The following is a 14,183-nucleotide window of genomic DNA, read 5'->3' on the forward strand; positions in this document are numbered from 1 at the left end:
GAGGTGTGGGAGCAAGGCGCCCTACCAAGGCAGGCTCAGATGAGGAACAGAACCTATTTCTTTAGGCTACAGAAGCTCATTTTCATGAGTAAAAGTGGAACTGTTTGATTCCTTAGGTAATTTGCTTCAGGAGAATTTGTATAACTTCCCGCTGTGACATCAGGCTCAAAATACCATCTGGAAATAAAGTTAGTAGGGATCTGGCCTCTCTGATATTAGAAAGAGTGCTATTAATACAAATGAGTTAAATACACAAAAAAGATGTGAGAGGACTCATTGTTGTGTTCTAGCCATTCATTCAGTGTGATGTAGATGAAAGCTTTGGGTACTAACAAGTGCAGCAAGCACCCGGTTGCATTTGTCTAACGAAAAGGAGCCAAAAGCCATACTTCAACCTGGATAATTATTACATCTGTGCTCAGTCTCACACCTGCCAGCCCTGCCTGTCTGAGGGTCTTTATTTTCCTGCTTGTGAGATATCAGTCCTGCTGGTGAGGAGGAAATCGAGGAACATATGCTGCTTGTTACCACTTGTCTTTTCCCAAAAGACCGGAGGAGGCAGCCTTTTCCAAACTAGATATTTGAGTGCTGGAAAAATGTTGAATGAAATCACCTGAAGTTTGTGTAGGTGGTACCAGGTCCAGAATTCAGGGTGGTGTTCACATAACGATTATTTACCTCCAGGTAGCTAAGCAGACCGATGAAGATACCCGATGTCTCCTTGTGACTGCTCATTTACAACCCTTACTTTTTTACCTCCTTCTGTCCTTGTCCCTGGTGAGGGATGCACAGTTCTGTAGGATTCACTGGGAGGAACCATAATCTCCTGGTGAGATCCCAGGCACTAACTCAGTGCCGTGCAGCCCTGGGGCTGGGGGGGTGTGGGGGGCACATAATGGCATAATGGAGGTGGGACCAATATGCAGGGAAAGGACAGGTGTTCAGGGCAGGGAGCTGAGCTGTAGCCTGAGAGAAGAGTAAGATGTTCTGCTGGTTTGACTTTGGCTGTGACACCCAAACCATGATGCTGCTGCTGAAATCAAGATCTGCCCAGCTCTAGCTTTGCTTTTACATCAGTAAGGGTCCAGCACAGCACCAGCATTTGCTCACTGTTCCCTTCTGACAAAGACTTCCTGTGGATGCTGAGCAACAGGAGGGCAGAGGGAGCTGCTGTTCGTTTACACATTCACTGTAAGTGGGGAGAGTGCTCTTTTCCAGCACGATGGGACGCCTCTTCCTAACCCAAATAAACAACTGGAGTGTGGCCAGTGCAAAGTGGCAAAACAACAGCATGGCGTCTTGCCTGTACCGTGGACAGTGGGAAGTGCAGTCCTGCAGACACCCTGTCAGCATGGCCCAAGGCACTCACCATGTTCCCTGGTAGCGTGGTTCCTCTCCAAACAGGCAGCAGAATGCAGCATCTCTTCAGCCAGCTGATTTGCTGTCTGCCTGCATCTGTCACATCTGCTGGTTTTACTGACGTAAATCAGATTTTATTGCTTCTCACTTAGAAAACACGAAAGAGAGAGCAGCTAGAGGCTGGGTGCTGTTCCTTCGTCTTTATTTTCTGTAGAAATGTGTGCTGTGATGCAGGCGCTTCCAACTTAGTTAAGCCACTGAAGGTTTGGGGGCTGCACAGGTGTGAAGATGCCTGCAGAGCTTTTGGTGCTGGCAAGGGAAGGAAGGAGCCCTGATGCAAGCCAGGTGCTCTAAAACACTTGCAGAGCTGGTGCACAGATATATAGTATGTCAGTATCCTCTTGGCAGTAAGCACAGGGTTTCACAGTGGCTTGCAGTTCTTTCAAACAAGACTGAGCAAAGAGCCTGGTGAAATACCCACTGAGCTGCCCCATCCTGAAGCAGGTAGGGAAGGGTCCCTAAGGGCTGTCATGTTTTAGAAGGGACATGTTTTCTTCCCAGCTCCCTGCCACATAGAGCAACTCCATGGATGCCAAGGAAGGCAAGTGCTTCTCTGCATCCAGGACAGGAAGAAAACTTTCTGCGTCTGAGATGTCTTGTCCCATCTTCCCTGCAGATCATGCTTTGCAAAGGAATTCCCAGTCACTCACATTGCCCCACATACCATTGTATGCCACTTGTCCTGGAGCAGGCTGCAGGGCAGCATGCACAAGCAGTGAGGAGCAAACCTACAAGGAAATTCAGGCAGTGCTTGGTTTTGCATAACAGTGATATTTTGTCTCAGTTGTGAGACAAAGAGAGAGGAGACTATCAGATGCAAAGCCTCAACTCTGTGACTGGGAGGAGAGAGGGACAGCAGTTACATCCATCAGTGAAACTGGAGGAGATGATGAATGAAGGCAGGTTTGCGTTGTTCCTCCTCATGTTTTAAGACAGTGATGGTATGGGATGTGTTGTGGGAACCATATGTCCTCTGCTCCTTCAGCAAAGCAGCTGTCACAAGAGAGGAGGATGCTGCATATTGCTGCCTCTGGAATGACAATATTTAGGTCATCCATATTGAGCTAAGACATGAGAGTATTGTCTGTGTCCCCATTGCTATGTGTAATGGGTTGGAGGCACCGTGTGTGTGAGCCTGGGTGTGCATTAGTATTGGCCTGTTGGTTTGTATTTTGTTTCATGACCTGGTTAGCGTGCTCTGTGCTGTCATTGGACATGGAAAATTGAATTGCAGCACTCAGAAATTTCCTTAGCAAGCGGCAGCAGCCTGGGTGTCTTTGGAAATAAACCAGGAGGGGAATATGGGGTTTCTGTGCTTAGGATAATGGCCAATATCCTTATAATTTGCATGCTAGTTAGCACTTAGTTGCCAAGGAAAATACAAGAGAGGCCAGGTCAGGCAGCCCCGTGGGGATTCAGAATTGCCTCTGGAAGTAGAAAGGAACACAGAATTTTGCCCTAACCGTCATCCTTCCAGGAATACACTGATTGGTGCAATGTGTATGTTCTGGCTGAGACTGAGAGCCAGAGTTGCTTCTCCTTGGTAAGGCACTGTGGTGCCTGGCAGGAAGGGAGCAGAGGGGCTTCTGTGGGGCACTGGCAGAGCTGTGCTTCTGTGGGCCATGCGTGGTGTGCAGCACGGCATTGCTGGGCAGGGCGGTGAGGATGGCACAGTAAGTATGACGATGCCGTGGGACGCATTCCTGTGTTTCTCTCTGCTTTTGTTTTCAATCAGTACAGATGATAAAAATGCTTTCAAAATGTTCTGTGGGGGACCCTGCTGAGCAGCAGTTGAGTGTCTTTGCTCCTCATCCCCCTGACCACCCTTCGCTCTCCCTTCTCCTCCCAATGGGCTCTGGGTGCGGCCTATACCAAATGTTTACGGGTTTCCACGTGGGCACAATTCTGACACCAGGCGTAACGCAGCGAGCGAGCGGGAATTCAGTGCACAGACCTGGGATGACCCCAACATGCAGATTGCGGCTGGCAGCGCTAACTACGTGTATTTGTGTATTTGCACATTTGCACATGGTTACAACCTCCTGGTGTGCCATTGTGGAGGAGGGTGGTCCTGTCCTGCAGGGCTACATCCGTCAGCAGCTAACGTGCAGCAACGCAAAGGGGAGCGCTAATCAGCACCGCTCTGGGCTCAATAATGTGTGTGTGGATCAGAGTGGGATGGGGCAGGCGGTGCGCCGGGCTGCGTCCTGCCCTGCAGGATTGCCAAATAGCGGGGGGCTGCGCCGCTCTGCGCCAAAAACCATCGGCACTGCAACCGCGTGGCCGCGACATCTGCGAGTCCTGCGTGTGCCTCGGCGGCACCACGCTGTGCCATAACAGCGTCCTCAGCACGCCCGGCGGACGCGGGCACCAACGGCCAAGCAGCACCGAGCCTCGGCACCTCCACGACCCTGCCTAGCCAAACAAGGGCCCAAAAATGAACATTTGAGACACCAACCAAATTTGGCAGGTATGGAGCTTCTCTTGAACCCAGAAAAAAATAAACAAAAAAACAAAAACGCAATTGAGCTGGGAGTTGGAAGCAGCAGGGAAGATGGCGCTGGGCTGACTTTGCCATGAGCTCCTCGCGCTGCGCAGTGGGCTGTGCAGCTCTCTCACCAGTCTTTTTTCATTCCTTTTCTCTCTTTCCTCTGTGTTTTTTTGCATGACTTTAACCACAACACTGACTTCTTGACCTTGTGGCAAGCAGCTAACATTCTTCCCTGAGATGCGGGCTAACACTACTGGTAGCCGCCTGACCCATAGCTGGCTGATCTTAGATGCCCCTCTGTGTGTTTTTCTTAATACTTTTCCTCCTTTTCTCCTCTCTGCTGGACACTTTTTGTTCAAAGAAAACTAAAAGCAAATTTCCAAAATTCCAAGCCAAGCCCGATGACATGACAGTACTAAAACAAAATTACTGAACCGGGCAAGCGTCATGGCAAGGTCATCCCCAGCCTATGTCACCTGCAGGTCTGCTTCCAACTCAAGATTAATTCAAGGATCTACCAGTCCTTGGTTAATGTAAAGAGCCGACTGTGTGCCGCACACGCTCAAGAAAGTTTAAAAAGAAAAAGAAAAATAATATATATTGAGAAAATCTGCATGAGCTGCACCGACACATGAATCTGATCAAAGGGCAAACGTGACTCCCGGTCCATGCATGGTGCATGATGGTTTCTGTGAGCTGGGATCCTCTAAATTGTTTGCTATGCAAAATCAAAACAGCTTTGCATAGCTGACTGCCCTACAGTTACTAACTGTACGTCAGATGTTATAGGGACTGCATCTGTGTATGTATATGTGCACTGTTATAGGGACGGCGTATGTGTATGTTCAGCTGTATGTATATATACATTTATGATGTATATTGTAGTTGTTGTGGGGTTTTTTTGTTTGTTTTCCTCCTTAATTTAGTTGTTTTAGATTTCCTTACATGTTGAACAGCCCCGAGTCAGTGCCTTTGGCCTGATGTGTTCTTTCCATTGCAGAACCGCATGCATGAATCACTGAAACTGTTTGACAGCATCTGCAACAACAAGTGGTTCACAGATACGTCCATCATCCTCTTTCTAAACAAGAAGGACATATTTGAAGAGAAAATCAAGAAATCTCCACTGACTCTCTGCTTTCCTGAGTACACAGGTAATGAGAAAGCTCAGGTGTGGGGCTGCAGGGCAAAGGGATGGGAGGGCTGCACACAGTGTTCCCACTTAGGCAGGCAGTGAGCTGAAAGAGTTTCGGATGCACCACTGTGCTCCCATTGATTTCTCTGCAAAAGGCTGTTTTTTTTTTTCTTCACTAAATTCTCAGCCATCTCCAGAGGGTCACAGAAAGCACAGCAGTGACTCAGATCCAAGTTCTTAGACACTGAAGTGCTACCGCTGCTCATCGGGGCATTTGCACAGTCAGGCTGTTGGCACAGTGAGGGCATTTCTCAGGGAATTGCACAGTCCAGCTTCCTGCTGCCTGCCTGGTGCCTGACCTGCTCATGATGGGAATGCATCACCCATGCAGCTTTCTGCTGCAGCTCCCACAAACCCTCATTACCATTCCAAGAGAGCTTCATAAAAATAAACTTTTGTCATCATGAATTATTTAAGTTCACCAGAGACATCCAGATAATCAAACTGACAGACAAAGAAGTGAATCTCTTTGTCAGGAAACATAGCCGCTTCATTTTTTCCGTGAATAGGGAAGAGCGATCCACTCCTGCTCCTCTGGGCTGCATGGTGGATCATCAGCTCTGCCTGAGTTCTACGGAGCATCTGCAGGTTTCCTTTGCAGGGAAGGTCTGGGTGGTCACCACCATCACATCACAGCCATCCACTTGTTCCCTTGCTCCTGGCAGAACCACAGTTTTCCTGGCATGTTAGTCTAAAAGATCTGTACTTGAATCTATGCTGAAAGATCTAATAATTGAAGGAAGCATATGAACAGGAGGGGGAGCAACTGTTAACAAAGGTGGATAGTAATAGGACAAGGAGGAATGGCTTTAAACTGAGCCAGGGGAGGTTTAGGTTGGGTATTACAAGGAAGTTTGTCACCCAGAGAGAGATGACGCACTGGAACAGGTTGCCCAAGGAGGCTGTGGATGCCCCATCCCTGCAGGCATTCAAGGCCAGGCTGGATGTGGCTCTGGGCAGCCTGGGCTGCTGGTTGGCGACCCTGCACACAGCAGGGGGTTGGGACTGGATGAGCATTGCAGTCCTTTTCAACACAGGCCATTCTATGATATGATTCTATGATCTAATAATGGAAGTGGAACAGTCTTTGTGGCTGAATGCTCACAGTAATGCCAACCTCACATTTTTTGTGGTTGCAGATTGGGATGTTGCTTGCTCTCTTTTTGGATCACTATCTTCTTCCTCCTGGAAGATTTTTATCTTTCCCTCTTCCTCTGTGCAGCAAACCTGCACCTTTCATTCTTTTCTCATCACATTTTGTGCACCAAATTTAGTTAACCCTCCCTGAATTCTCCCAGTAATCCCATTCCCAAATAACACACGCACTCGCACTTCTGATGACAGAGGCTGGAGCAGCCAGGAAGTGTTAGATGCCACTTGTCCTCCCCAGGATGAGTTCTGTGCTGGGGGCAGCCCTCAGCTGCCATCTAACTGCTAGGAGGAAAACATGGTTTGCTCCTAGAACACCCCATCCCAGGCTGAGACATTGCAGCCCTTTCCAGCTCTCAGTATACCCCAGATTCCCTCAAGGTGCCATTCTAGAAGCCCAGCCCAGAAAGCCCATAGTGAAAGCCTTGTAGGATTGGGAAAAGCAACATGAAGTGGAAAGTTGCCCTGGAGTCAAAAAGAAATATTTGCTGAAAGCTTGTGAATCAGACAAGCGGGATTCTGACATCAAAAGTCGGTTACACAAAATGCTTTTAATGAAATGAAGTTTGTGATGTCCATTAGTTCTGCTGGCAGAGAATTATTAGAGGGCTGCATTCACAAATGTGCTAGCTGCATGCTAGAACACTGCCTGTTTTCATCCCCTTAATTCACCTGCGCTTTCAACTAATCCGCCGTGCTCAGCTGCACAGCAGCACAATCCGGGCTGTGCTCTGAGCTATGTTGGTGTTTGTGATTCCGGCCATCCAGGATCTAAATCCCATGGCCTTGAGTGACCAACATCCCTGCATCTCCCAGCATCCTGTCTGTGCTCAGCGCATGGACCTGGCCTGAACTCTGCACAGCTCTTCATTCAGCATCCTTCTCCTGGCACACAACCTTGTCAAACTTCCAGTCTTGTTGCCTCCATGTTTTCAGACAGTAGTGGGTGCACAGATAACAGCCACTCCTTGTTGCCTTAATAACGGTCCCAGGGAGAGCTTCTCAATCCTGTAACAGTGTCTCCCCAGGGGTTGGACCTGATGATCCTTATGGGTCCGTTCCAACTCCGGATATTTGGTGATTCTATCAAAACACCAACTGAGGGAGAAGGATCCAAGCGTGGATCCATGCAGGGGCTGGGGGAAGCTGAGCCTCCCAGATCTGTGCCAGGTGGAGATGTCAGCCAGGGCAGTGTCTGTCATCCAGGATGGCTGTTTTGATGCTGGGTGGCCACCCTTGAGCTTCTTACAACACTGCCCAAAGTGTAAAGGCCAAGGTTTGGCACAGAGACTTGTAACAAGGAACTTCCCATGGCGCAGTTTTGGCCATGCAATCTTAAGTCATCCAAAAGGCCCAGTGAGGCGATGGATGCTTCATCCCTGGAGTCATATGAGGTCAGGCTGGACGGGGCCCTTCTTTGATTCTGAGTGAGCACTGTTGTCTTTCAAAAGACAAACAGAACCACCAACACTTCTTTGTAGCGTGGTGCCCTGGGGTGCTGTGCTGCAGGTGCAGGTCTATGGGCACACCCTAACCAGCTCTTCCCCTTTGGGCTCATCTCTCTGCAGGCCCCAGCTCCTTCACTGAGGCAGTGGCGTACATCCAGGCGCAGTACGAGAGCAAGAACAAGTCTCCCAACAAGGAGATCTACACACACATCACCTGTGCCACCGACACCAACAACATCCAGTTCGTCTTCGACGCCGTCACAGACGTCATCATCGCCAACAACCTGCGGGGCTGCGGACTCTACTGAGGCCTCAGCAGACAGGTCCCCCTCCTGCTTCCCCTCCTTGGAGGGTGATGAGGAAGGAACACGTGAACCCTTCCCTCTGCCCAGAACTGCAGCGTTCCACCTTCCCCAGCCCCCTCCCGGCTTATTTGGGTTTCTTTTCAGTGAATTCCCCTTGCTGCCTCTTTCTGCTCCTCCGTTCCCATTCGCAGTGCTGTAGAAGAAGCTGATGCATTCCCCACAAAGTGCATTTAAACTGCCAAAAAACAGTAATACCTTGTTTAAAAAAAATAATAATCAAAGCCTTAAAATATTTGTCAGCAATGGCATAGTTTGGATCCAAACCCGTTTTTTGGTTTTTTCTCCTTGAAATTAAGTGATATTTGTAACTCTTGTTATTTATCTCTTCCAAAATTGCCATCTCCTGGGCAGCAGTGAATCATTTTGATCCCATGGCTCCAGCTCCTGCCCTAGGAGCCCCAGGAAGAGCCCCAGCAGCCCGGCTCTGTGCTCCCCTCTCTATCAGTGACGCAGCCACCAGAGCCCGAGTGAGACTGGCACAGATACAGCACCTCCTAAGTGTCGCCTAAAACTGTTGCAGATAACAGTTTTACCTCAATATTTTCAGAATTAATGTTAAGACCTGCCTGGTGCTCCCGTAAAATGGCTCCCACCCCCAGCCCTGCTGTGCTTTGCTGGGTCCTGTGTGGAATGGCTGTAGGGAAGTGCCCATGGTGGGGACTTCCCTGTGTGCCAAGGTAAGACGTGTGTGCCAGCCAGCTCTCTGTGCATGTCATGGTGGCCCTGGGGATGCTGGTGGCAACCCATAGACCTCTGCCCCTCAGTGCCCCAGTGGAGACAGCAGAGAGGTGTCCCAGAGCTGACTGCAGTGCTGATGTTCCTAACTTCAGCCCTGGAACACCAGAAATATTCATACTGATTTCCTGCAGCCAGGCTGTACCTGGAAGACAGGGAGGTGCTTTTGGAAGCCCCACCGGAAGCCAGCAGCAGCTGGTGGATTTGTTACCCATGCCCTTGCATCCTGGAGGGGTGGCTCCAGAGTTAGCATTCCCATCAGGTCACCTGCCAGCCAGCAGACGGGGAAGGTTGACCTGTCTGCTTCAAGGGAAGGGAGCTGAGCTGAGCCAAGTGATGGAGCAGGAAAAGTGCAAGGAGAGAGGAAGAAGGGAGAGCAGGGGACAGGTGAGTGAGAAGGGGCTGGGGAGCTCAGGTTGGAGACAGAAGTTGCAAAAGGACTGTAAGGGAGGTGGAAGCAACAGGAAGGAGGAGAGGCTGGAGGGCTGAATAGAGCTGTTAGTTCCACACCTTAATTGTATGAAACCGCCAGCTCCAGCACAGAGCACCTCATGTGCAGAGTGTCCCAGTGCCTTCACCAGCAGCAAGGCTTTATAAAACTCCATCAGCAGAATCCACTCAGCAGCACACGGGGTTTGGAGATGCGCTGTTTCCACACCTTACTGTGCCTGATATTTTCTCCAGTTCACCAAGTCACAGAGACTGTCTCCAGTGAAGGCAGCACCAAACCAAAGCCTCGGGAGGGTCCAGCACAGAGCATGCAGGGATATTTTCGGGGAAGAAAGTGTGAATTAACCCCAGATGTGGTTGTGTCACCACTCTCTGATGACTGTGTGCCCCGCTCTGGGTTGAACTGAAGCAGCCCAGGCAGTGTCCCCATGCTGGGGAGTGGGGGCAGGAAGCAGTGCTGCACATGGAGCCTTTCCTTTCCTTTGGCATTTTGTACATCTAAAGCTCCATTCCAGCTGCTGCTGCTGGTGTTCTATTCCCTCCTTCCCAACAGATGTGCCTTCTGGAGGCAATGCTCCTCTGTGGGGTACCACGTACAGAGCACACTGAGGGGTCCCAGCAGAAAGAGAGAACCTGGTGATGCTCTGTATGCAGTGAGAGGACCGGGTGCAGGGAGATGGCAAAACTCCATCTGCTCCCTTAGCTGAAGAGCAGTTCCAAAGATGCAGAACCCTGCAGGAGAAAAACCTTTCCAGGGGCTGATAGCAATAAGCACACACCCACAAGCACACCTGAATGCACAGCCACGTGCTCGAAAGGCCACATCTCCTGAGCCCCTAGGCAGCCCCTCAGAGAGAGCAGCACTGTGCAAATGACCCCGCAGAGACGGAGCTCTGGCAGCACCCAGCGCCCCGCAGTGCCTTCACTGTGACCAGAGCAGCCTCAGCCCTCCGCCTCGCACACAGAGTTGAAAGAGGAACCCCCTCCCTACTAAAACCCTGCTCCCAATGCAGCACCCTCTCCCCACTCCTCCTTTCCCCCTGCAGCTCGACACAGGAGCAGTGACCATCACTGTGGCTCTGGGTGCCGTCCTGTCCTCCCACCGGACCGTCGAGCCGCTCCACCCGCATGTCTGATGGCCCCAACTGCATTAACTGTAATTTTGTATGAAGAGTGACTGTCCATTGGTTTAATAGAATGGTAGCTATTGTAATAATTTATTGGCTGTCAGTAATGTATTTATTAGTTACAAAATGTTAATAAAGTGCCAGCTCTTTTCTAGTGTGAGAGGGTTTTATTGGGTCTCCCTTGGCATGTTCTGCTTCTTGGCCCCAGCATCGGCCATTCTTTTGCTCCGTGCACTCAGAGCAGCCGTCCATGTGCTGGGTCTCCTGCCCTGGCCTCACGTCTGGAAGAGCACTGACAAAATATGAATCCAGAAGGTGAGAGATCTTCATCCCAGCGTGGCTGTATCTGCACTGTGCATCGCCAGTGCAAGTGGCCAAATGCAACAATGCCAGGGTGAAGAAGACCCGGCCTTCTTCTGTGAGCCTTTCCCATTGCAAGCATCTGCATGAATGGCATCCAGACAAACCACGGTGATTTTGGCACCACGCATTGCAAAAGGCATCTTCTGCTTGCTGGCAGTATTGCCTGGAGCCTTCCTCCAGCGTTGTGGCTGCACACCCAGCACAAGCAGCGAGCGTTGCAATGTTTTACCTCTGTCAATCAGCGCCAGCACAGCGACAAAAGAGCTATTTCTGGTCCATTTCTGCAAATCGTGCTTCTCCCCCACCACGGTGACACAATACTTGGAGCACCTTTCGGTCCCCTCAAAATAACACTCGTGTCACTTTGTTCTTTTGTGTTTGATCCAAAGGGCTTCCATTACCAGAGGCAAGAAATAGAAAGCATGAATACCAGTTTGAAGAAAGGAATGGAAAATTTTCCATCAGCCTCAGCATAGGAAAATAAGCTGTCATTGCTGCTGCCTTCACTGTGTTCAGCATTGCGGCTTCGGCAGGACCTGGCCTCACAGCCCCATCCTGCAGAGCTAAGGGCCAACTCCGAGGAGCACCACTGGCTCAGGAAGAGGGGCTTTGCTTTGTGTATTTGACCTGGAGGTTTCCTGACATCTCCTCCAGGATGGTGTCCTGCGTGGGAGTCTGGAAGTCATCGGGGCTGTTCTCAATGCATTTGGGGCTTCCAACCCCCAGGCACAGCCTTTGTTTCCATCACTCCTTTATAATGTACGCATGGAACGAAGTGGGGTGAACAAGGAAATGAAGCCTGCCCCGCTGCCTGTGGGAAAACCTCCGGCTCTTTTGCAAAGGCTGCTTGGCCAAGGCGAGAAAAGCCGCATCCACTTGTGATGGTTTCTTTTCCAATCAATAGTAGTTTTTAATACACAAGTATTTTAAAAGTGTAAGGATCAGATGAGGTCCAGAAGCTCTGGAAAGCGGCTGCTTGGCATTCACAGCTCCATTTCGCCAAGGAAACGACAGCATAATCTCAAAGCCTTTCGAGATGAAATCAGACATCTGCTAAATTTTGCATGCAAAAGCTGCAGCTGAAGTGTAGCTAAGAAAATGACTCACTAATAAAACATTCATGGAAAACTCCAAAATGTGTAATTGGGTCATCATTTCATTAGGGAGCATCTGCGCGCTCCTGGATGGCGAAGGAGCACTACACCTCGACTGCCAGGCCCACAGCCCTGCAGCCCCTCGGCATCACCTCCTTCTGCTCTCCTGTCCCTCTGTCCTCTCTGCTAACAGCTCCCACAGCACAGGGAAGCAAGCCGGGTGTGGTTTGCTCACGCATGAAAGGACGACTAAACAACCCGGCTTTTAGCGGTTTCCTCTAAGTTCCTGCTCAAGCTCTCGCATGCTTTAAGCCTCCCTGGAGCAGCCCAGGAGGTGGGCTCAGCAGCTTCCTTTGTGCCCTGCATTTCTCAGCCAGGAGCTGTGGTTCCCAGAGGCTGAAGATGTGTCAGGGGGCTCCATGGGGCAGCAGCTGTACTGTGCCCTGTGCTGCGCCCCACTGTGATAGCACCGTGTGGCCCCACAGGTGGGTCACCTCAGAGCTCGCAGCCCCTTCCCCAGCTCTCTTTGGGCAGATGATGAACCAACAGCTCTTTCTCCACTGTTTCTTGTGACTCCGGCATCAGCCCTGCCAGGCAGGGGGCAGTGGAGGAGAGGCTGCAGTTCCTTTGCCCCACCTCATCCCCACCCGTCTGACTGCAGGGGTTCTGCTTCCTAACCATTTCAGTGTGGGAAAAACAGTTCTCCTCTCCTCTAACTCTCTCTCTTTGCCTTTCTCTCCTCCTCTCTGTGCTTCCTGTTGCAGAACCGCATGCACGAATCTCTCATGCTCTTCGACTCCATCTGTAACAACAAATTCTTCATTGATACCTCCATCATTCTCTTCCTCAACAAGAAAGACCTATTTGCCGAGAAGATCAAGAAGTCCCCCCTGACTATCTGCTTCCCCGAGTATGCAGGTAGGTGTGGGGCTGTAGCTCAGGGTCAGGGAGGGGCAAGGATGCTGAGGCAACTCTAGGGGTGCGCCAGCCCTGGGCATTCCTTGGGGTCTCGTTTATATTTGGTGAACTCCTGTGGTGAGCAATGAGGGGTCAGAGTGCTCCCGGTGCATCCCAAGTGCAGAAAGCTCCACTCTCTGAAGCGCTGTGAATGCCTTCACCAGCATCTCTGCTGCTTGCGGTAATGCGGTTCTCCTACTTCTGTCTATGGGGCTTGTGAGGTGCTCACTGGCCACGGGTCAGTTGTCCTCTCCCCATGCAACACCAGCCCCACGGTGAGGCCGCTGGGTTGTCTGTAGCCACCCAAGGCCACCATTGGCATGGAGAAGACCAGGGCAATGAGGCTGTGGTCAGCATGCTCCTGCACTTGGCCATGCTGATGGGACCCGAAGAGGAGTGGGGCTGCGAGTGCCCCAAGGCCGCAGCTCCCACCTCACCCTCTGTGAGATGCAAAGTGTGGTCTTGGGGGGAAGGAGTCTCTGCAGTGGAAATCTTTCACATCAGAGGAGATTCGTATGTTTTTTTAAAAAGAGCAACTGAAACCAACATGGGCTGGGGGGGGGGGAGGGAATCCAAGAAAACACCATAAAAAGATGTCTGCTCTGAATACTTTAATGGAAAGAAAATATCTCCTGCCTGAGGAGCTCCAGCAACTCCCATGAGGGCTTGGTGCCCCTGCCCTGGTGCACCCCTATGCCCCCATGGGCTCCCTGGGGCAATGCGGATGGGTCCTGACACAACATTCCTGGATCCCAGCACGGACACAACACCACTGGCACAGTCCTTTCTGGCCAGCCCCCAAAGCACATCAGCCCATTCTTCATCCCCAAGGCTGGAGGCAGCCCTACAACCACATCCTGTGCCTGGAAGGAGGGGAAGCGGTGCGCTTGAAAAGGAAACTAAATCTGCAGATAACAGAAACTCTCCCAAAGGCGATTTCAGGGGCATAATTCAGGCTTTGTGGCTCCCTGCGAGGAGCCTGGTGCAGCTGCTCTTATTGCTGTAAGCAGATTAATGCCATAATGCACATTTTTCGACCCGAACATCTGGCCCTCCTCCAGCCTGCAAAGCTCCCCAAAGCACCAAGCAAAGGGCATTGGTGCAGCATCGAGGGGCTCCCACCCACCACCGGGTGCCCCTGGCCCACCCCAAGCAAGTCCCTTGTCCCACTGTAAGGGTACCCATGGGTGATGGTCCAGGGGGCACCCAATGGACATCCCAATCCTTTCCACTGATGCTTGGCCCTGGGGCTGCCCAAGACTATGAGATGTGCCATGGGGACTCATTGGTGCTGCTGGGATGGGCATCCCTGGGGGTGAATGGATATCACTGAGGATGGATGGGCAACACGAGGATGGATGGACATCCTTGGGGATGGATTGGCACTGCT

The 14,183-nt window shown here is 51.0% G+C and overlaps 1 protein-coding gene across 2 annotated transcripts in view; it reads left to right on the forward strand.

Annotated features, from left to right (window-relative positions):
• The window catches only part of GNAO1 (G protein subunit alpha o1), a 119,817-nt gene that overhangs the window by 103,487 nt on the left and 2,147 nt on the right, over nucleotides 1–14,183 (forward strand). Inside the window, exons 7-8 of one of the 2 annotated variants that reach the window (XM_072346809.1) lie at nucleotides 4,911–5,064; nucleotides 7,823–10,539. In XM_072346809.1, coding sequence (XP_072202910.1) covers nucleotides 4,911–5,064; nucleotides 7,823–8,010 — 342 coding nt within the window. In that variant the 3' untranslated portion in view covers nucleotides 8,011–10,539. Of the gene's footprint in view, nucleotides 1–4,910; nucleotides 5,065–7,822; nucleotides 10,540–12,600; nucleotides 12,755–14,183 lie in introns of those variants that run through there. The other variant, XM_072346808.1, reaches the window with a different exon arrangement.

This window comes from Excalfactoria chinensis, chromosome 11 (genome assembly GCF_039878825.1).
Source record: "Excalfactoria chinensis isolate bCotChi1 chromosome 11, bCotChi1.hap2, whole genome shotgun sequence".
Classification (NCBI taxonomy): domain Eukaryota; kingdom Metazoa; phylum Chordata; class Aves; order Galliformes; family Phasianidae; genus Excalfactoria; species Excalfactoria chinensis.